This window comes from Vipera ursinii, assembly GCF_947247035.1.
Source record: "Vipera ursinii genome assembly, chromosome: 2".
NCBI lineage: Eukaryota > Metazoa > Chordata > Lepidosauria > Squamata > Viperidae > Vipera > Vipera ursinii.
This window is the reverse complement of record NC_139513.1, coordinates 139151849-139175249: the sequence shown is the minus strand read 5'-3', so window position 1 is coordinate 139175249 and position 23401 is coordinate 139151849. Positions and strand designations below refer to the sequence as shown.

Below are 23401 nucleotides of genomic sequence, written 5' to 3'. Positions count from 1 at the left end.
TACTTGGAAAGTGTTGAAATTGCATGCAGAGGACCGAGGGATACTTACTACATCTCAAAAATGTAAGGTCTACATTCATAATTGGGAGCATGTAGTTTTGCTTATGTGGCTTGTATTAATTATCTCACTTTGGTCACCAAGGAATTATTATGGAAGTATAAGGATTGTTTAATTACATGTTGACAGAGAACACGATCTATTTATGCTTGTTTACACACACTTCTCTGGATCTGTTCTAACACGATGCTTTCTTTTAAAGTCAATTTTACCTATTCTTCCCCTTGGAAACAGTGAGAGGGTAATTTTGTCTTCTCAGCGCTTTCATTAAAACAGATCCACACATTCTAAAAATATGTAATCTTGTGATGCCACACTTGATCTTAGCCAAAAGGCCTAGTCTTGTGATGCAGTTTTTGCTTGAGTAAACGATCATTTGCAGATTCTGAGAACTGTCTGCTTCTCTAAGAAGGACGGGATCTAACTCTGCTGCCTTTATCCTTCCAAGTCCAACAAATACTGGATTGTCTAGTTTACACTGTCCGTTTCTTTTCAAGACTGAGAACAGTCCTTAACAGACTGCTGTGCTGGCAGAACATAATTCCAAATAGCAAAGGGAAGACTTTTTATAGCAACAGGAAAGGGCAGGAGAATTGCCATTAGAGCTAAGAGTATTTCAGAGCACAGCTTTCTCAGTTTGGGCAGTTCATCATGTCTCTTAAGTAAATGTTATTTCTCAGCTGTGGTCAGCATTAAGATAATTTTTCCCCAACTACTGTTACAACTGAAAGCCAGTTAGAATTGTCTGCTTAAAGGGCAAAACTGCTATAGCTTTCATAGCAGTGAATTCTAAAAGAATTTGGGAACGTATCATTGAGTGGTTCAAAAACATATACTTACATCTTAAATCCCTGTTCTACATAGTTTTATGGTAGTAGAGAGATCCCTTTCCAACTGACCATCCTAAATACTTGTATGATATCCCTGGTGCCTTGTTCAAGACAAATATAATAACAAACGTCAATCGGGTAAGTCATTTGTGAGTATGTTTGGAAATATTACAGACATTAACAGCCAGTCACATATTTCTATATTTTCTAAAGCCTAAGATACCTAACTAAATGATTTTGCCATTTGAAAAGAAATTCACACATTGTTTTGTGTATTCTATATTGTTCAGGATGGTCAGATTCTGGACGATATATAGCTACAGTTAAAAATACTAATCTTGTTGATGTCTACACTGAAGCCAGCGTACAAATGATATTTTCACTTGAGATATGTTTCAGGCTACTTCTTTGAATAATAACCTAGTTGTTCCATATAAAAAGGGTATTTGGTTGTTCATATTTCATAAGCTAATTGGTTCCCATGTTCTTCAGTACTTACCTGAAGACCCAAGTACAGTTGACATGCAGGGAGAAATTTGGTATATTTAAAAAAATGTCTATTTTGTTAAAGAATAGAAGCACGTTTTCCATTTGGTATTTTTGAAATTTTGATAAAAAACCTCTTTGGGCAAGGACTGTTTTATGGCTCTTTGAAAATCCTATATATGTTTTTTGAGCTGCATAATGAATACATTGCGAAGACCTGCTTTTAAATGCCATTTGGAAAACTGATTCACCAAGGCTGTGTTTCTTCTAGATGTAGGAGGTCACCTAGTGGTTCCCCACAAAAATATTATGCAGAAGTGTGCCCTGCCCTTTCGCTAAACCAGAAGAAAGAAAACAGGCTGAAATTAAGAATGCCCCTAGGCTGGTCCTCTGTAGACCATCTTGCTGAAAAAGCATGGCTGAAATTTCTTCACTTGGCAGGAGGTTCTCCTCAAGCTAATTACCTTGACTGTTAGGGGAAAGGAATAATTTTTGAGATAACACAGAGGATAAGTTGGAAGAAGTCCCTCCAGCAGGGTTATGGCTCTTTGGAGGTATATATAATCCACATTCCCTTAAGTTCTTATAGCATAATATTATATTATTTCATACCCTCATGTACAGGGTTTTTACCCGATTCTCCCTGGGGGTGGGTGGAATACAAAAATATATATTAATTGTGCTTTCAATTACAGTCACTCTAGAGAAGTCCCTAGAATTGTATGAATTCATGAAGTCCCATGAATCGTGTGAATCCACTGTGGCAGAAAATATGAGGCCACAAATATTCTCCCCCCTCCCCTTTAATTCTTTTAACTGACTGATTAGAAAGGTCAAAGAGTGTCTTGAGTGTCTAATAAAAGGCATGACTTCTGCCCCATCAGCAGATTAAATTGCTATGGGGAGACAGGCAGGACTGGAAAGGTCACTTCAGAAAGAAAAAAAAAACATCTAGCAAAAATGGGTGGGAAGCCATCTGCCATTAGGAAATCCACCTTCTACTCTCCAGTGCCAACTCTGGAGCCTAAAAGCTTCTGCCTTGAGAACTTTTCTGGCACAAAGTTAGCAGAACAGGAAGTATCCAAGGAGTTCATGTTCTCTTTTGTTCTGATCTTGGAATCATGAGAATCTCCCATTTGATAGGAAGTAGAGAAAGAAGGAAAGTGTCAGGAAATCTCTGAAGGGAGAGCATTACCCTTTTGATTGACTGCAGTATTTCAGAAAGATCCCTGATACTAGGTGCTACCAAGTGAAGAAAGTATAATAAGACTTTTTAAGACTTACTGTATTTCATAATCATAATCGTAAAGTTGGAAGGGACCTTGGAGGTCATCTAGCCCAACCCTCTGCTCAGCAAGGAAACCCTATACCATTTCAGACAAATGGCTCTCCGGTCTCTTCTTAAAAACTTCCAGTGTTGAAGCATTCACAGCTTCTGGAGACAGGTTGTTCCACTGGTTAATTGTTCTAACTGTCAGGAAGTTTCTCCTTCGTTCTAGGTTGCTTCTCTCCTTGACTAGTTTCCATCCGTTGCTTCTTGTCCTACCTTTGGGCGCTTTGGAGAATAGCTTGCCTCCCTCTTCTTTGTGGCAGCCCCTGAGATATTGGGACACTGCTATCATGTCACCCCTCGCCCTTCTCTTCATTAAACTAGACATACCCAATTGCAGCAGCTGTTCCTTATCCTCCAGACCTCTAATCATCTTTGTTGCTCTTCTCTGTACTCTTTCCAGAGTACATTCTCAAAGATATGTATGTATATGTGATTTCAGCCTCCAAAAATACATGTTAGGGCTATTTTCACATGATCACTGAAGAGGACACTCATTAACTTGCCAAATGCCTCTCCTTCACTTTCCCACTTCTTATGTAAAAGACAGTTTGAGCTCCTGTATAAAGATGAACTACAATTCTAGTGCCGAAGTATTCCTTCTATATTGATTCTTCCTCTTGTCCTTTCAAAATCCATGCTGTGGATATTTCAGTATCATCCCCTCAGTCCTGGCCTGTATATAATCCAGAGGCCAGCAATCAAACATTTCTCATTTTAAGATTTATTCTTCAAAACAACAAGATTCACATTCATGACAATCTTTCCCATACCTATGGATATCAAGAATGCTGAGGTCTTGCATGGTCTTCAGAAAAGAACCCTGAAATTAGTGTTAAATATGGATGGTACAGTACTTCTGATCTGAGGCGCAAAATAAGAACTTGCTCCATGGCTTTAACAGGTTCTTTAGCCGAGTGAAACTATCAAGAATCTAGTTTGAACCCAGCTAAACTCAGGTCAGAGAAATGGAACAGAAGTGAGGCAAGGTTAGGAAACGTTTCTTTAAGAGAGAAGATAAAAGCCAAAGCTTTGGCTGCTGTAGATATTACAAGAGGAAGGGGGGGGGAGGTTACTCCAAAAAGAACTGAGAGCTAATAGGACAGGCAGGATTGTCAGCCTAGACAATTCAGCAGATACGGAAGTCGGGCCTGGTAAAGGACAGGAATCTCCTCCTTTGATCCAGAGTTCTATGGCTGGTGAGCACCGGATGCCTTGCAATCATGCTTTGCTTTGGACTGCCATAGTCTGTGTTGGTTCTTTTCCTTTCTTGGGGTGGCAATCGTGAAGTTGGTAGGGAGAGATCTTTCTACTCCTTGCTGAAGAGAAGTTAAAGGCAGTCACAAGTGTTCAGGGTGGTCCTGAAGACATGTAACGAACTCAGAAACAGGTTTGTTTTTGTAGCAGATCTCATAGACAGCAGTGAAGAGTGGGAATCTGCAAGGGAAAAGATCAGGTAACAGGTAAACTGAAGAAAAATTATTAAAAACAGACCAGAAGAGAACCTTTCTTAAATGTTCCACCCCACAAGAAAGGCCAGACTGAAAGAACAAAATTATTTTTTCATTACAAAGTTTTTTGGGGGCAGGGGGAAAAAAAAACCTAGACTTTCAGGTAAATAGAGTTATAGTAAATAAACCAGGATGGCACTTCCTTCTATATAGAATTAGTAATTTTTGATTATTAATCAAGATAGTCTGCATATCTGTAATCTAATGCTAATGTCCTGAACGATGGACTAATCAACTAACTAGCTGGTAGTTGCTAGTCACACGTTATTTAACGGCCTAACCATTCTACGAACTAGCCAGCCACTCTTACCGACCCTAACAGAAATTTGCCGGGTGTCAGCACAGCCCAGATATTGATGCCAAGTGAAATGGGAAGGAAGGCTATTGAACTCACTTGTCTGTCAGATTCCTGTGCTTCAGAATGTGATGCAGCTCCGCCGATGTCTGAGGACCCTGCAGTTTCTGTCCATGGAGCATCTCATTTTCCAGTTGTTCGATAGACTGTGAAATATAAGACAAAGCCCTACTTGGGAGTGATGGTCTGGATATTCCAAGTAGCCTTTATTGAGCCTTCCTTAGTGATTGCCTAAAGGAAAAATTTACAGTGGCTTCTCTTGCCTTCAACAAATCTAAACTCCACATGTCTTCATCTCTCCTTAGGGCATCCTGCAGCCTTTGATTTAGTAATCAAAAAAGTGTGCTTGCATGTACGATCCAAATCAGGGGTGTCTAAATTTGGCAACTTTAACACTTGTGGACTTCAACTCCCAGAATTCCTTGGAGTTGAAGTCCACAGGTCTTAAAGTTGCCAAATTTGAAGACTCCTGATCTAGAGAGCACCAGAGTACAGCTTTTGGCATCTTTAGTGACCACAATTCCCGGGATTGTTTGTGACAAGTCATAGCAGTAGTGCAACATAAGACAAACATTAATGGATAACTTTTCTTAGAGCTGCCAACCTAAAAGTCAGGGTTGCGTAGAACCATAAATACCATTTACCTCACGTGCGCCACCGCCCCAGTCCCTGCAGAGTAACCATGAAAATTGCAACATCATCTTAAAATAGTTTGAATATAATTGAAATATGCAGGCATGGTAAAAAAAGAAAATCCCACTCCCACTCTAGCCCTACTGACCTCACCATCATCTCCTCAGTGTAGGTCTCCTTCTCCTCAAAAATTAATACATGTGGTCTCCAGCCGCGCAGAGATCGCGCATTGTTGCTTTATAGCAGATCAATGTTTCTATTTTCGAGTTTAAAAAATAACATTGATGAAATTAGCCAATGCTCTCCATGGCTGGGGTTTTAGAATTACTTCTTATTTTGAGCCAGCTCAAAGAGGATGAACTTAAGTTGTACTATAGTTTCAGGAGACATGATACAGGATTCCTGTCTCACAATATTGCAGAAGACCCTCTATATGCCATTCGAAAGATGCTTTCCAACTTCTGCAGCACAGCTCACATGGTGTAACAAGATGGTGGGTTTGTTATCACTGTGAGTTGTGCTGGTGGGGGGCACGAAGGGAAGCCCAGCCAATCTCAATGTATACATGGTTGTACTTTGACAATAACGGTTCATTCAAAGAAGCTGACGATATGTCACCACATATTGATTCAGAAACAGCCTTGCTGCCTGAAACAAAAGATGTTTACTCTTTCTGTGCTTTTAAGCCACTTCTGATGCCAGGCTTCTTGAAGCCAAATTTTACTGACCTTGCAACCCAGTTCCAAGTCTTGACCTTTGCAATTCATATTTGACATAAATTCTAGTTTTTGTGAAATCCTCAATGTTGCAATCAAAACGAACACTGCCACAATTAATTATATATTCCCAACGCCCTTGGCAAAATATCAATATTTTTGCAGAGCAAGTACTGCAATATGAATCTCTTTCGAATTATTCTCAGTAAATACTTGCAAACTGCAAGGGAGAAAAAGCAGGAATCTCGGAGTTCTAGTGGAAAATCACTTAAATATGAGCCAGCAGTGTGCTGCAGCTGCCAAAAAAGCCAACACAGTGCTAGGCTGCATTAACAGAGGGATAGAATCAAGATCACGTGAAGTGTTAATACCACTTTATAACACACTTGGAATACTGCATCCAGTTTTGGTCACCACAATGTAAAAAAGATGTTGAGACTCTAGAAAGAGTGCAGAGAAGAGCAACAAAGATGATTAGGGGACTGGAGGCTAAAACATATAAGGAACGGCTGCTTATGTCTAGTTTAATGAAGAGAAGGACGAGGGGAGACATGATAGCAGTGTTCCAATATCTCAGGGGCTGCCACAAAGAAGAGGGAAGTGCCTGGAGGTAGGACAAGAAGCAACGGATGGAAACTAACCAGAGAGAGAAGCAACCTAGAACTAAGGAGAAACTTCCTGACAGTTAGAACAATTAATCAGTGGAATAACTTGTCTCCAGAAGTGGTGAATGTTGCAACACTGGAAATTTTTAAGAAGAGACTGGACAGCCATTTGTCTGAAATGGTATGGGGTTTCCTTGCTGAGCAGGGGGTTGGGCTAGATGACCTGCAAGATCCCTTCCAACTTTATTATTATTATTATTATTATTATTATTATTATTATTATTATTATTGTTGTTGTTGTTGTTGTTGTTGTTGTTGTTGTTGTTATTATTATTATTATTATTATTATATCATCATCTCCATTTCAGCCATGATTACTCTGTTTTGACAGCCACTGAGTTTCATACATATACCTATCTGCCTGCCTCCCTACCTAACTGGAATCTGTTGAGCTGTTCTCAGCTGTCATAGTATATCTTTCCTGTCCTTCATGCCCTTCAATCCAAAGCTCTTCAATTCCAGATAACGTTTTCAAGTTCCTTTTGTTTCCCATTGTGCATTTCTACCTCCCAATAATTCCAGTTGTTCCTCTCATATAGTATCTCATTTTTGAGTGAGCTGAACTATTATGCCATGATTTCACCATGCCTTTCCCCATAGTTAGGGAAAGCCCTCAGAGCCTCAACTATTTTTTCAGCATTGCTGCTTGATCAAGGTATCACATTCTGAGTCCAGATTATAAGGTCATCCCTCAAAGACCCCATTTAGAAATAGGCCTGTTCCCAATTGGGCTAGTCCTCTGAGATGTTGTTGCACTTGGTGAAACGACTCAACTAGGTTAATGCATCTGTCCCCACAAGCTATGCCACACTGGTAGAGTCATTCCAAAGAGAAAAGTTTGTGGGAGGAATTGATTGCCCCCCTCCTATCCTAATAGAAATCAGGATGTGAGGACACCTGGAAAGGTGGCAGTGAACATAAGGAGGCGTACGATGGAATTGTGTCAAATGTCCAAGTAAATCCTGCCGTGTTTACCAGCAATCATTCCCTGGTACAACTGCTGCCTCAGACATTCTGGGGTGGACTCAGCCAACAAAGATTTATTCCAGAAACGATGACTTATATACTCGTATCTTACCACGGAATCATAAAAAGACCTTGATGGCTTGCTTACCTTGCCCGTCTTGGCAAACGCCTCAGCTACTTTACGGTTACGGCCTCCATAGCAGGTGGTAATTAGATCAGCAACCCCACAGCTCTCTAGGAAGGTGGAAGAAGTGACAGGGCCCTTGCAAAAGAGCTTGGCAAAAGCAATCATCTCCATCAGGCCCAGACGGATGACAGCCGCCTTGGTGTTGTCTCCAAAGCCCAACCCATCACAGAACCCAGCTCCAACAGCCACCACATTCTGGGAGAAAAAAGGGACACAAATCTTGATAACCAGAAAGCTTTGGTACTTAGTTGGCATTGCAAATCAATTCAACACAGCAGCCTTTGGTGGCCAAAGTAAAATCACAAATGAGCCCACTGTGATGACATTGTGCTTGAGAACCCCATATTCTAGTTAATCGTGTATCTGCCCCTACCATCTCCAGGCATGGTAGAAAAAATAGTGGCTTTAACCAAACTCGTCCTGAATGATAGTTTGAGATTGCTTCTGGCTGTTCCTCTGTCCCCAGAAGGGGGAAATTAATACCTATACCTTGAGGGCACCACAGATCTCTACTGTGTCTGCTTCCTGTACCACCGTGATTCGGAAGTTGGGTGTTTGCATCAGTTCCTTCAGAATCTGTCCATGCTGTACGTTCTTGCAGCCTAAAAGAAGCAGGAGTTTTGTTTATTTATTTGTAAAATTTATTGGCCACCCCTCTTACCGCAGGGTTGCTCTTGGTGGCTTACAATCTTAAAAGGATAAAAACTATACAAAAGCTAAAAAATAAAGATAAAATACTGTGAGGATTCAAGTACTGCACCCCAATTAAAAGATTGGGAAGGCAGGAGTAGGATGAGGGGAGGAGGTATCTAGTTTTAATGTATAAACCACCTCCAGCGTGTTACTCTCCCGTTGGAGACCCAAGCCAGCTGATACATAATGTTCTTCATGTACCTATTGATGTGGCTGATTTGTCTGAGTGCCAGGCTTCCAGGAATTCTCTGGCATTTTTGGATTTGGCTTGATCCAGCATGCTTACTGTTTCCCAGTTGAAACTACGGTTAAGTCTATCCATATGTTATGGAATGAAGGAGTTTTCATCATGTGTTCTAGCTGCTAATTGGTGTTCATGGATGCGCTCTGCTAGTTTCCTGCCTGTTTGTCCTACATCGTGGCTGTTACAGTTCTTAACTGTTATGTTGTAGACTCCTGCCTTTTCTTTTGGGGCTGCTGGTCTTTTGGTTTACTTAGGATGTTTTGGAGGGCTTTATCCTTTTCACATCATCCTTGTGTTGGTTGTGATGTAAAGAAATAGATGTAAGACGTCTTCCAATAAAATGGATACTCGTTTTTGATACTTTATCAAAAAGCGCCTGACCACTCAATCCAATACAGCACAAACAACAAAACAACACAAGTGGTGAAAAGTATAACATTGCCATATATACTGTATATATATATATATATGACTGATGAAAACAAATAAGTTTGAAATGCATATCAGTCTCCCTTTAATTCTTTGTTAGCAATCTAAAATTTACACAAATATGAGCTGTCACTGGTGTGACTACTGCCTGTCGATGGCCTTTGGTTAGGCTGAAACAGGAAATAAAGATTTGTCCCATGTTTGGGGCCTAGCAAGGTAATCTAAATAGTTAACAAGCATTATAAATCTCAGAAACCACGAACAGACAATAATGACCACATGGCATCATCGTAGCACACAACCCAACTGAAGCCCTGCAAAACATCCTAAGTAAACCAAAAGACCAGCAACCCCGGAAGACAAAGACAATGCTAGAGAAAAATATTATGGGATTTACCAGTGACAGTCGAGGCTTGGCTGATCAAATGTACATAGTTCCCCCAAACCAGTGGGAAAGCACAGTAACATAGTGGCATGTTGAGGTTGGAGCTTTGCTCTATCATTAAGCCGTGGTTTGTCCCTTGGGAACTGTCAGCAGCCAGAAAGATAGAGAGAAGTGCTGTTGAGTCCCTGAGATCCAAGGAAAGGTGGGGGCAGAATAGATTCATACACAGATAAAGAGATCTTGGATGATTAAGGCTGCTTTTTTCTGGAGATGAAGTAATGATATTTACCAATAACAGAATTTGAAATCCGGCAATGAATTCCTCGACACCATTCAAAGCAAGCTGATGAGCTAATGAAACATGTAATCAAGATGATGTTAGCCACTGATTTCTGCATTGGTTTCCTCCCTTGCGCCAAACAAACTGATCTGTTAGACCAGGGGTCTTCAAACTTGGCCCTTTTATGACTTGTGGACTTCAACTCCCAGAATTCCTCAGCCAGCGTGGGAGTTGAAGTCCACAAGTCATAAAAGGGTCACGTCCGAAGACCCCTATGTTAGACTAAGACACAGGTCTGCAACCCGCGGCTCCGGCATGCGGCTCTTTCAGCCGTCTTCTGCAGCTCCCAGTCCTCTGCCATGTGCAGTCCAAAAAAAAAAAAAAGTGGGACTAAAAAAGTTCAACCAATCAATTCAAATATGCAGGGTAGGTGCATATCTCACCTTGGCTCCACTCTTCAGTGAAACCGTGTTCTGTGCATGCGCGCATGTACGTGCATGTGCACACATTTTTTGCGGCTCCCAGTTTTTCCTTTTGTGAGGGAACTGGTTCCGAGTGCCTCTTTCACTGTTTCAGGTTGCTGACCCCTGGACTAAGAGATACTATGGGAAAATAACCGCTCAAGAAGGGGAATAGGAGAAAATCCAGACACATATCAACGTTTGTTTTATAATGGTGAATGGTTTGGCAGAAGGGCATTTGGGTCAACAATGAATCTTTGTTAATCCTGAAAGTGCTAGAAGTCTTTTTGGGCGGAGGGGGAGCTGCAACCAGCCTAAATATCACTCTGAAAATTGTATTGCATTGCGTTGCACTGTGGTGCCTTGGTATTTCCTTTTTATAATCAAGCAACTGGATCTCCAATGTGATCAAACTGGTTCTGGAAATTATGTATGCAGCAGTGCAAGGTCTCGTGGCTGGGTCTAATATTACTACTGCCTTCCCTTGATATCAGATATGTAGTAAGAGAGAAGGTGGCCAGGGCTGTTTGGTTCCCAACCTGTTGCTGTCATTTGCTTTCTAGCTGCTATGTGACATTATCTGGATGCCTGCATACCAGAGAAAATGAGGAGGAAGATGAGTGACAGGAGAGTGGAAGCGAATCTCTGCACAGCCCCCAACTATGCCTCAGCAATAAGGGGGTGTGTGTCTTTCTAGACTGCAGGTGTAATTAACATAGACCCAGCCTCTCTAAGGGGTCTTGAGACAAGACTTTCTCTACTAGTCTGGCAATGTCTCTTTATTTGAATTGTGCCTGGTTCCTTTCCCTTTAAGAAAGCAAAGCAAAGTATTAGACCATGGGGAACATTCTGTGTGTTCCTTGTTCACCAATCTGTTGGCTCAGCTAGTGCAAATCTTCTCTACTAGGAGAAAAGTGCTTTATGAAACTGGGCAAGGTGGCTTCCCCTGTTCTGCACGACATTTTTCTCCTTACCGCCTACCCACAGCAGGTGAGATGGAACTAGTGCCATCTCAATGGGAAATTTAAAAATACATCGTTAATATATGGGATAGTACAGTGATGGCGAACCTTTTAGAGACCGAGTGCCCAAACTGCAACCCAAAACCCACTTAAGTATCGTCGGGTGCTGGGGGGGCGTGGCCCATTGGGTGGGCGTGGCTGGTAACAGCAGACTGGGTGGGACTAAAGTTCAATCAATCAATTCCAACTTTGCGAGATCTTTTTTTTCCCTCGAGAAGTTGAAATTGATTGATTGAACGAACCTCTTTTTTTTTGCACACGGCGGCAGAGGCCTAAAGCAAAAAAGGTTCATAGGTTCGCCACCACAGGGATAGTATATGGCCACCTTGTTTTCCCAGCGGCAGGCAGTAATATGTCTGGGTGGAACTGCAGTGTCCAAATACTAAAGTTAGCAAGGAAAGGTGGAGGAACACCCTACGAATGTAGCATAAAAATAAAGTACAAATCTAGAGAACTGATCTCCAGCTTGCCTCCAGCTTTCCATATGAATCATAAGCTCAAGTCCATTACCAATGGTGGTCTCACAGAACTTCTCATCTGCCACTTCATTGGCTATATTGGCTCCCATCAGCACACTCATTTCAATGCTTAGCTGCTCACGGATGATGTCTGAGATCAGCTTCAGCCCGTCAGGACCTTTGTCCACACCCTGCAAGTGATGTCAGATCAATTAACTTGACTAAGGGACTTTGCAATAGTCCTGCTTGACTGAACTCTCAGTGCCACTCCCGTAATGAGATTCAAGACAGTTAATGTAGGTTTGTAAAGGCAGTTCAACTCTTGTAATCGTATCATTTGCTAAAGTTATTAGGATGCCACTAAATGTCACAAGTAGACCCTCGCTTTGCATGAAACAGAAATTGCCCATTTCACATCTGTGGCCACTTGATCTCCCCTTTCAGAACTTTCACACTCTTTGGCTATGTCGGTGTGACTACTTATAAAGAATATAATATACAGCATATACTATAGTGAACCCATTGGAAAAGAGTAAAGGAGACAGATTTGAGCCATCCACTAATTGATATGGATAAGTAACTGCTGAGAAACAAAAATGGCTTTTCTGATTAATTGTAAAGGGATGGTCCCTTTAAATTTGAGTTTTAAAGTTATCTCTACTATTCATTTCCAAAACTAAATGTTGCACCAACTCGGTATGAATAAAATATTTTCATCTGCCTTTGGCATTTCAGAACTCATGGTAGACTAGCCGAATAGTTTCTGGAACAGCGTCTTTATGTTATTGCATTTAAATGCAATCTAATTAATCTAACTGGCAGGAGAGAAAGACCAGCATAACAGAATAGAAATATTTTAAATCAATAAAATGAAATCATTAAAACAAACTAGCCATTTGTTTAACCATGTGATTGTCCCCAATGTAACAATGGAAAGGAGAGAGACTGCAGAAATGGTTCTAGATCTAGCCATTCTTCCTTTCCGTGTGAAGGAATTGAAACAAAAGACATTTTACTGAGAGGACTGTGTCTTTGCCGGATCCTGAGAGAGGGGAAGGAACTTCATGGTTCCTTCATGAACTGGAGATCAGAACTCAAGGCAGAACCGTGTAATCAAGTCAAGCTCTCTAATAAAAGAGCATCCTTACTGAACTATATGTGACTGAGATATCTCCCTCTTTCTATCCATTCACATGGTGGTGAAATGTTCTCCCAGCAAAGCCTGGTCAAATCTTCCAATTACTCCTTTAAGAGGTCATACCAGCTTATCCCCCCAACCCTGCCCCCAGCCACACTCACACCTTGATGAGCGAGATGCCTATTGCTTCTTTCTTGATATGTCCCTTCATCTGTTCGCAGAGCTTCCCGATGAATTGATGGGGCACTACAAAAATGAGGATGTCTGCATCAGTGGAAGCTTTTAATACATCAGGCACAGCCACCTGCAGCAATCAAGGAGCCAGGAAAAAGAAGTCAGCTTGTAGGCCCTGGAGGGAACTCCGTTTTCATTCACATGTAAAGAGAGGGAACTAAACATGGGCTTATCTGGTGGACACTTGCATATGCTCAGTATGTTCATAAAACCCTCTACTGCAGGCATGTCAAATTTGTGACGTCACGCTACATATCAGGACATTTTCCGCCATTGCCGACAATGGGGTGGGCGCGGTTTTGGCATGATGCATCCGGCCCGTGGGCCAGCAGTTTGACATGCCTGCTTTACTAGTATTACTTTTGAATGCTGGCCTGTAGAAATAATGCAAACATATTTACGCGGCTTGCCTGCAGTTATGATGTGTCTACTTGTCCTAGTAATGAATAGCAGGGAGCTCTACAAAATTGAAAGACTCAAGCCAGAAAGCAGCTCCACTGGATTATGCTTGAAGATTTCACTGGCTGTTGCTCACACATTTGAAGACCATAAATGCAAGACACTTGTTTCTTAGCCTGATTGTCCTTGAAAGCCAAAGCATTCTGGTCCTGTCATCCCAAAGACTGAGTCCCAAAAGAAATTGGGCCCATAGAAGAATACAGGCAGTGTTGGAGGCCACATCATCTGCAACACCTTTCAGGAGCTTAGTTGCCAGACCATTTTATCCAGATTGCTAGCAATGATGGCATGCTGGAATTCTAGGACAAATCCGACGTGAAGTGCATTCCAGCCAGTTCTATCTCTCAGGCTAGGAAAGAATACTGATAGGCTGGAGAGCTTTCAGAGGCATGTTACTGGGTTGCTAAAAGGAATCCTAGGGTGCAAATCCAACTTAAGAAATAGGAAGAATGGAAGATCCTTTCCTGTGTTTGCCCTTCCTAATCTGACGTCCTCTACTTGATCCATCTATCTCACTGGTAACATTCATTACCATCAACAGATCCGATCTATTAGCTTAATATTACCTATGTTGGCTATCCAACCTTTCTGGCAGGAAAGTTTCTAGTCTTCCTTGGAGATCCTGAGGACTGAATGCAATATTTATTTATTTAGTTTATTTATTTAGTTATATTTATATACCGCCCTATTCCCTGAGGACTCAGGGCGGTTTACAGGGAATTAAAAATCCAAAATACAAAAATTAAGAACAAATTAAAAAGTATTAAATTAACCCTGTAGTCAGTTAAAAAGAACCCCAAATTAAAAATTCCTCCTCAGTCTGGGCCCGAGAGCTGAAAGAGCCAGGTCTTCAGGCCCCGGCGGAATGATCGGAGGTCGGGGGCAGTCCTCAGCTCCACCGGCAGCTGGTTCCAGAGGGCAGGCGCTCCCACTGAGAAGGCCCTATCCCTGGGTGTCACCCGCCGGCAATCTCTCACCGGCGGAACCCTGAGCAGACCCTCCCTGTGGGAGCGCACTGGGCGAAGGGCGTTTGATGCCGGCAGCAGGTGTTCCCTCAAATATCCCGGACCCAGGCCATGTAGGGCTTTATAGGTGATAACCAGCACCTTGAATTTCACCCGGAGGGCAACCGGAAGCCAATGCAGCTCGCGGAGTAGAGGTGTTACATTTATGTTCTACCCCAGTTCATCAATGCCAATGATAAGAACAAGTGACCCGAACACTCAGAAAAGCAGGTGCAAAATGGCCTTTCGTTGCAAAAGCTTAGATGTAATGCCTTCCTCTTTCTTGCAAGTGGGCTTCCTGACACCCTGCTAAGCACCAGGAAACCAAATTAATTGGTAAGCAGTGACAGGTTTATTTATTACTTTTGTTACCAAGGCAACATCTTCCCAGATCTTCCTTTTGCTGGAAGAAGCACAAGTGTGCTTTGCTATTGCCAAGGCATAATAAAAGGATTTTGGGATGGGGAGAGGGAGAGGGAGAGGGTGGGTGAAGGGTAAGCAGGCTCCTTGAGTGGGTCATGCAATCCATACAAGTTAAATAGCATTACTAGTAACCAATAAAGCACATCTTTTTTATTTCAATGCTATTGGTAAATTTCCGTTCATTATTTTTTAACGAAATTGCAGCTCACCTTAATAAAGCAAAATGTTAAAACAGAAAAAACTATAGCTTGTATTAAAAATCAAGCAGAACTGCTGTTAAGTATGAAGGAAGTGAATGAAAGCAACGGCACAAAAGGCAATCTGAGAGGGTCCTTTTTCGGCAGACCCTTGCAAAAAACAAAAGTGAGCACCCAACATGGGTTCCTTTTAGAGAAAGTTACAACCATGATGGGGCTAGCCATCTAAGGCCATGCTCCTGGCAAAGCCAAGGCCTCACTGCAGAAGATAAGCCTAGGGTACAGTAGGAGTTCACCAGAAGCCTTTTAATGGCACAGCAGAAGTGAACAAGGATGCCCTGAGACAGAACATGTCTAATTTTTGGAGACTCCCTAGACAAGATCCTGCAGTTTGCTTAGCAAGGTATTTCAGAAATTGCTTGCCATTGCCTCCTTCTTAGGGCTGAGAAAAAGTGAGTGGCTCAAAACCACCCAGCTGGCTTTGTGCCTAAAGTTGGACTAGAACTCATGCTCTCCCAGTTTCTAGACTGATGTCTTAATCAGTGCACCAAACTGCCTAGTGGTTAAGATACCAAACCAAACCCTGGGGGAGGGGGGCTGTGAGTTCTAGTCCTGCCTTAGGCCCAAAGCAAGCTGTGTGACCTTGGGCCAGTCTCTCTCCCTCAGGCCTAGAAAGGAAGCCAAGAAAAACAATTTCTGAAATTATTATTATTATTATTTATTAAACTTATATACCGCCCTGCTCCCGTAGGACCCAGGGCAGTTCACAAGGCAATTAAAACAACATTACAATACAAAAATTAATAACAATTAAAATAGATTACATTTTCCTTAATTAAAATCTAAAACCCCTATGACTCTGATTAAAAACCCAATTACAATAAGTTAAAAATTAAAAAATTCCTCAGTCCTGGCTGGAAAGCTCAAAGAGCCAGGTCTTCAGGTCCCAGTGGAACGAACGAAAATCAGGGGCAGGGGCAGTCCTAAGCTCTACGAGTAACTGGTTCCAGAGGGCAGGCGCGCCCACAGAGAAGGCCCTCCCCCTGGGTGTTGCCCGCCGGCAATCCTTTGCCGGCGGCACCCTAAGAAGGCCCTCCCTTTGGGAGCGCACAGGACGAAGGGAACTTGATGCCGGCAGCAGGTGTTCCCTCAGATATCCCAGACCCAAGCCATTTAGGGCTTTATAGGTCATCACCAGCACCTTGAATCTCACCCGGAGGGCAACCGGAAGCCAATGCAGCTCGCAGAGCAGAGGTATTATATGGGAGTATCGGGAAGCCCCCATCACAACTTGCGAGGCTGCATTCTGCACCAGTTGAAGCCTCCGAGTGGTCCTCAAGGGCAGCCCCATGTAGAGAGCAAGATACCTTGCTAAGCAAACTGCAGGATCTTGTCTAGGGAGTCTCCAAAAATTAGACATGTTCTGTCTCAGGGCATCCTTGTTCACTTCTGCTGTGCCATTAAAAGGCTTCTGGTGAACTCCTACCCTAGGCTTATCTTCTGCAGTGAGGCCTTGGCTTTGCCAGGCGCATGGCCTTAGATGGCTAGCCCCATCATGGTTGTAAGCCAAGAAAAACACTTCTGGAAAACCTTGCCAAGAAAACTGCAGGGACAATTCCAGCGAGTTGTCAGCAGTTAAGACTGACTCAAAGGTTCATGCACACACCCCGAAAACAAAATATAAAACAAAACCTACCCTAAAGTTTCAGTATATTAATGGAACCTATAGTTCAACACACTAAGAAGGCACAGAAGACTGGAGAAGATGAAGTAGATAGAATAAAAACTTTGATATTCCTAAATAGTTTTAACTTCATTTTTCCTCTTCTTAAGCAATTTTCTATTATTGGTTAGTGGAAGCTTCCCAAAGCTTAAAGGCTGTGGCATGTTCCAATATTAAAGCATGGGCAACTAACAAAATAAAAAAGTAAGATTCAGATAAAAGTTTAAAAAAAACAGCTCTGTTTAAAAAACCAAGGATCGTCAGCAACATAAAACTTTGTATTGTGGGTGCAAAAGCTTGATTTTAAAGGAATTTAAAATAATATGGAAATAAAAATGTCAAAATCACACAAATGTTGAGTGATCCGAAATTTCTTGCAATCAGTCTCTCTCTTTTACCCTTTTGTATTTATTATATTTTGCATAATAATGACTAAAAGATTTCAAAAAGTCACTGGGTCGTGAAATGCTTTGGCAAAAATTCCCTTATTCATCTTTAAGTGGGAGAGGAAATCCATGACCCAGGCCAAACTCAGTCCAGCCCGATCCAAGAACTCTCCCCAGATTTCAGTTAACTAAGAGATGGTTAAGCTTCTTGTTTTGATTCTTCTCTCAAAATGAGGAGTTTAAAAGTTATGCAGCTTTAGCAGGATTTTGTCCATTTTAAAGATGATGGGAATATCTCAAATTCTTCCTTTAGCCATTATAGGATAGATGACATTGAAAAAGACAGACTTTCTATGTACAGAGCAACTGCTGGAATAGGACTATGTTACAGTGCAACTGCTGATTGTACTTCTCAGCAATAGCTACAAGGCATGTTTTGCCATTACGAAAATGACTGTAATTAATGACAGGTAATTAAACAAGAGCTAGTTGTAATTTGAGACATGGTTAAATTGCTGAGAGGGAAGGAGGAAGGAATACACTCATAGATGACCATCTGATAATCTGAAGTCTACTACATAGAGTGAAGCCATGGCTAATTCATAGAACATATCTTTTAAATCTCAAAGCTCTATATTCAGTCCCAGCATCTCCTCAGAGAATTGCTTGAAGATTTTACTCCCTCTGCCTGAAATCCTGAAGGTACTGCTGATGGTTTGAGTAGATCCCACTGGCTGCCTAAGCCTCATGTTCACTGGTCTGCAGTAAAAGCCCACTTCCTAAGCTTCTGGACAATACAATAATGCAAGTATAAACATATCAAGTGGACAATTTCACAGCACGTCACCTTCAAGCTTTTTGGTCATATGTAAGACCAGGCTTCTCAGTTCTGGAGATGCCCCAACCAATGTCAGTTATGCACGACAGGATGTCTGCATGCACATCCGTCGCATTCAGCCTCATTAAGGAATTGTGGTTTATTTTAATTTTTAAAAGCATATTGCTTTTATTTTTATGTTTTATATGCTTCACTTTTCATTGTTGTAACATTCTGAGCAGTACTGGGGTATACATTTATTTTTTTTAAATTTAATTTAAAACTTTACTTTTAATTTTTAAAGAAGCTTTATATTACTGACCTTGAGCACCTAATCCCCAGGATTATATTTTGTTTTGTGATAACCCCTGCCTATACAGCATCTCCCAAGCAACAAAAACACAATTTCCCACCAATTTTTAGTAAGGGAAACAAAAGAAAAACTTTGTATCTGAGTTTTCAGATATTGTTAATGCACTTAGGGAAGCCAGGTAGAGGGGGGGGGGGGAACAGGATGCCTGCAGTTTTTCAAAGTGGAAAAAATATGGCCCCCAAATTCCATCCTGCTGTCCTTGGTGGCATCATGAAGCTACCGTCATGCCTTCGGTGAGATATAAATATAAATAAAAAGCTGCCCAGTGATGCTCTAATTTGAAAAGCAGGCCTCAAAAGAAAACCCATGCTTTGCTCTAGCTTAGGGCACAGTTCCCCGCCCCCCCCCCCCAAGACTGCCCCTCCAGTGTGCCAAACCCACCACGTTGGGCGGAAGTTTATGGCCAGGCAAATACTTGACGTTCTCATGCTGTGTGTTGATGATCTCGGTGAGCTTCCGGCCAGCAATCTCCTCTTCAAACACCCACATCTTCACAGTGGTGTCAAACATATCCAATCTGGCTGCATTGCTGCCCACAATCTTGGCAATTGCTGAACCCCTGCAGCAGGAAGAGAGACAGAGATGCAAGGCTCCTTCCTTGGGCTACCTTCCCCCCCCCCCCGCATTCTTCTATTGCGAGACCAGAATTCAAGCAAGGGTCTCAGCTTGGAGAAGACCCTAACATAAAGACTGGACCCCCTGAGGTTATTTTCAGAGTTCAGCTCTTTCACAGCTGGAGGTACCATTTCATCTAGCAGCCTTTCCAGCTATCTATTTTGGCTGTGGCTGCAGGGACTTGCAAATGCTGTAGTGTCTGCGAGGCCCAGAGTGCAATAATATGCTCAAAACCAGCTGGGAATCATGTGGTGGCCAGCTTGAGTGGCTCTTGCATGGAAAAGCAGATCCCTAACAAGACTAGGAAATAACAAGACAAAGAAAAAGCAAATATTTCATGAATTAGTGACAACTTGCTTTGGCCATGAACCGTGACCCCTTAGCCAGTAGGTCATATACCTGATATGGCTTTTAATGTTATAATTAAGTGCATTTGCTTTTCGGATGCCATAAAAGTCTCCCTTCTTTTTGCTGCCACACACCAGGGAGAAAACTCCAAGGACTCAAAACTAAATTAAAAACAGATATACCCATCCCATCAAATCATTCACATCAAGCAGCTATACTGAGGACTCTGGAAACATATACTTTCGACGGTACTACTTTTAAGAGTTTTCAAGCAAAAGCAGATAGACGTTTTTTTAATCTACAACTTCACACAAACAGTGGCTGTCTCCACAGCTCTACACCTACATGTATTTGTGTCAACGGGAGAGAAAGAATGAGAACGGCTGATTGTTTGATGCTTGAGAGACAGGCTGGATTTAAGGGCTCATCGTCTCTGCTTACTCAAGAGTGCAGAACCAAAAATCTGGCAGAACTGAAGGGCAATCAGGGAAGAGGCTAATCCAGCTGGACTGCCATGACTGAACTTTGAGGATATAACTTGAAAGCAAAGTCAAAGCCACTCAGATAGGACACGTATCCGGACAGAGGTATCCTCACGGGCAGATTTTGAGAGGCTCTTGAGAATCTTGTGTTTTACAACTGTGTGAAAAGATTTATTGGGGTTCCCTGGTGGCAAAACTACCTGCTCAATAACGCACTGCCTTATACTGAATGAAGACGGTGAAGCCAATGGCTCTGCTGACCCAGGATGAGGGCAGTTTGCAACCCAGAAGACCCTTATGTATTAGGAAGGCACTGGGTGGGGGGGGAAACGAATTCTGCTGGGTAGAACCACAAGCCTAGAACACGACGAATGCATTAAAACTGCAAACGGGAGCTGTGCTGCCTTGAAGCCGTCCCTAAAACTTCTTTTCAGAGAAATTTTAAAAAAAGAGGAGAATCTTATCCCATGATATTCAGCCCATAAGCATCTCGCAACAAAATGCATGACCTAAGCAGGGGTCGGCAACCTCGGCTCTTTTATGACTCGTGGACTCCACTTGGTGGAGCAGTGGGCTGATGCCTCCTTAAGTAACACCAGCTGCCTGCAATTAGTGCAGGTTGGCATCCCACCAGGCTCAAGGTTGACTCAGCCTTCCATCCTTCCGAGGTAGGTAAAATGAGGACCCAGATTGTTGGGGGCAATTAAGCTGACTTTGTAATAATGCCGCTTGGGGTGTGTGTGAAAGCCCTAACAAGCAGGCATATACAGAGAATGAAGGCTACTGCTAAGCTTGTAAGCCGCCCTGAGTCTTCGGAGAAGGGCGGGATATAAATGGAATAAAAATAAATAAATAAATAAATAAATAAATAAATAAATAAAACTCCCAGAATTCCTGAGTCAGCATAGCTGGCTCAGGAATTCTGGGAGTTGAAGTCCACGAGTCATAAAAGAGCCGAGGTTGCCGACCCCTGACCTAAGGAATATGCCTTAGAGCGGGGAGGGGGGAAGCTCCCGTTATGGGCTTATGTTTCCGCGACGGTGGGATGAGAGAGCAGCCCTTGCCCCGCGTTCCCCGTAGTTCTAACTGTTGCAAGACATCTGCAGCCTGCATCTCTCAAGACGCCCGTCTCTCGCTTACTGGGCGTCGATAACCGAGATCCAGCCGGCGAGAGAGAGAGAGAGAGAGTCCCGGGGGGGGGCGCCACCGCTCCGAAACCCGACGGGTCGCCGTCGCCGTCTCTTGCAGCAAAAGCGAGCCTGCGAGCCTCCTCCGGGGCACCCTCCGTCCAGACAAACCTTCCCCCAGCCTCCGCTTCCCCAGCTTGCACGAAGGCCCACGGCTACTACTTCGCGAAAGCCGATTACGCCCGAACGAACGCGGCAATCCTCAAGGCGTCGCGGAACTCTTCGTCGCTCTGGCGGTCCTAGTAGTCTACGGCAGCGTTTCCCAACCTTAGGAACTTGAAGATGCGTGGACTTCAACTCCCAGAATTCCCCAGCCAGCATAGCTGGCTGGGGAATTCTGGGAGTTGAAGTCCACGCATCTTCAAGTTCCTAAGGTTGGGAAACGCTGGTCTACGGCGGCCCCCAGCCATCCCAACCTTTCCGCCGCCCCCCCTCTCCCCCCCCCGCCTTCCTTTTCTGAACCTCGTTCGGCGCCTCGGCCCGGCCCAACGCACCAGTTGCCGGAGCCCACGATGCAAACTTTCTTTCCGCCCATGGCCGTGAACGTGGTTGAATCCCAAGCCGCGGCGGCTGCCTGCCGGCCTCGGGAGGCATTATAACCCCTCGGCTGGCCGGCCCCTCCCTCCGCCCACCAGCTCGTCTGCCCAAACCGCGCTCAGGCGGAGAAAGGCGATCGGGCTGCGGGGGCCGCCGCGAGGTGTGCTGGCCGAGCCTTTGCTGGAGGCCGCCTGCCCTCGCCGAGGACCGCGCTTAGCGTTCGTTCCCCGTTTTCCCCGCCAAGTTTAGGCAAAGCGGCTGGCAGATCGGCAGATGGGCGCGCTTGCAAAGGAGTTCTGCGGGCCTTCCAAGTCAGCCTCACAGGTGGGACTCCCGCGCAGAGCCGCACTTCGGAACGGGGAGCCCCTCATTTTTTTTTTCAGGTTCGTTCCGGGTTCTGTCTGCACCCCGCGCTCCCCGACCAGCGCCCTTCTCAAGGCGGGGTGCAAGGAGGCAAGCATTGGGTTAGGGCAGGGGCCTTCAAACGTGGCCCTTTTATCACTTGTGGACTTCAACTCCCAGAATTCCTCACTTCAACTCCCAGAATTCCTCAGCCAGCGCTGGTCGAGGGGGGGGCGCGCTGGGTGCGGGGCGGGTGCGCTGCTGGCTGAGGAATTCTGGGAGTTGAAGTCCACAAGTCCTAAAAGGGCCAAGTTTGAAGACCCCCTGGGTTAGGGTTTCGGAGAATCTTAGGCAGAGAAGGAAACGTAAGCTTCTCCAAATAGCCAGGGACGAGACTGCGTTCCTCAACTACGGTGTTGAACGTTATTTAAGAGGAAACGGACGTCATCGTATTGGCTACTGCGTGTTAAAAAACAAGAGTACAAAAGTGAAAAAAAGATTAAACAGGATGCTCAAAAACTATAACAATAAGTTAAGTTAAAATACAATAAAAACAATAAAACCCAAACCCATCACCCATCAGGCATTAGTAAATGCTGATTGCTTTAAAATTAAATTTTGTTTCTCCTGGCCCCGCTCGCTTTTTGTCCGATCCCGGCAGGTTTTTGCAACGTCCCCGAAATGGTACTGCAGCTCTACATCTCAAATCCTAGTTCCTCCCCTTGGAAATAACTTTTCGCAGCTCCTTCCAAGTTCCTTGCGGGTGGCAGGATGGGGTGGCAGCTTAATCAGAGCCACAGTTGGGCTGCTGTATTAACTTCTGCCAAAAATCCATTGTCAGTAAAAGCAAGGAGGAAGGTGAAAAAAATGTCCCCCCCCCAACAAAAATATGGTGTTCCAATTCAAATGTCAAGATTCAGGATCGAGTATCTCTGACTTGGCTTTTAAGCAAATATATATATATATATATATTTGCATCTTATTTCTCTTTTAAAGTGGCGTATTGTATTCCATTACAAGAGGCTTGATGAATGGCTTTTCAGAACTGCCAACTCCATCATCCTTCAATAAAGTATTAGGACTATGGGACAATTGAAGCCAAAGAGAGCCCTTATAACTGTTATGTTCACATTTCATCAAACCCCAGGGATCTGAGGGCAAGGTTTAGAATGCCATGTTGTAACAGTTCAATAGTTGACCTTCTTTCATTCTTCATTTGGATGTTGTTGAAATCCTATGCCTCAGTTTCCCATGTAAAGAGAGAGAGGCTCTATCCTGAGTAAAATTCAGTTCAGTGGCACAGATCAAGATTATTTTCCACATGAGAAAGATAACTCTTTACCAGGGCCATAACCATAATTTCCTGTCTGAAATGACATTTGAAAATAGCATAGAGGCTCATGGTTTTGGCAGCTTGCCAGCTACAAA

General features: G+C 43.4%; 1 protein-coding gene across 1 annotated transcript; it reads right to left on the bottom strand.

Moving 5' to 3' along the window:
* Positions 1–2634: 2634 nt before the first annotated feature.
* Positions 2635–21715, bottom strand: GPD1 (glycerol-3-phosphate dehydrogenase 1). The gene is made up of 8 exons (XM_083356658.1): positions 21589–21715; positions 18844–19021; positions 13010–13150; positions 11761–11899; positions 8226–8338; positions 7698–7931; positions 4609–4715; positions 2635–4140 (listed from the first exon to the last, which is right to left on the bottom strand). The coding sequence occupies exons 1-8, from the start codon at positions 21627–21629 to the stop codon at positions 4044–4046; spliced, it is 1050 nt and encodes a 349-aa protein (XP_083212784.1). The 5' UTR covers positions 21630–21715; the 3' UTR covers positions 2635–4043.
* Between the last annotated feature and the right edge of the window lie 1686 nt (positions 21716–23401).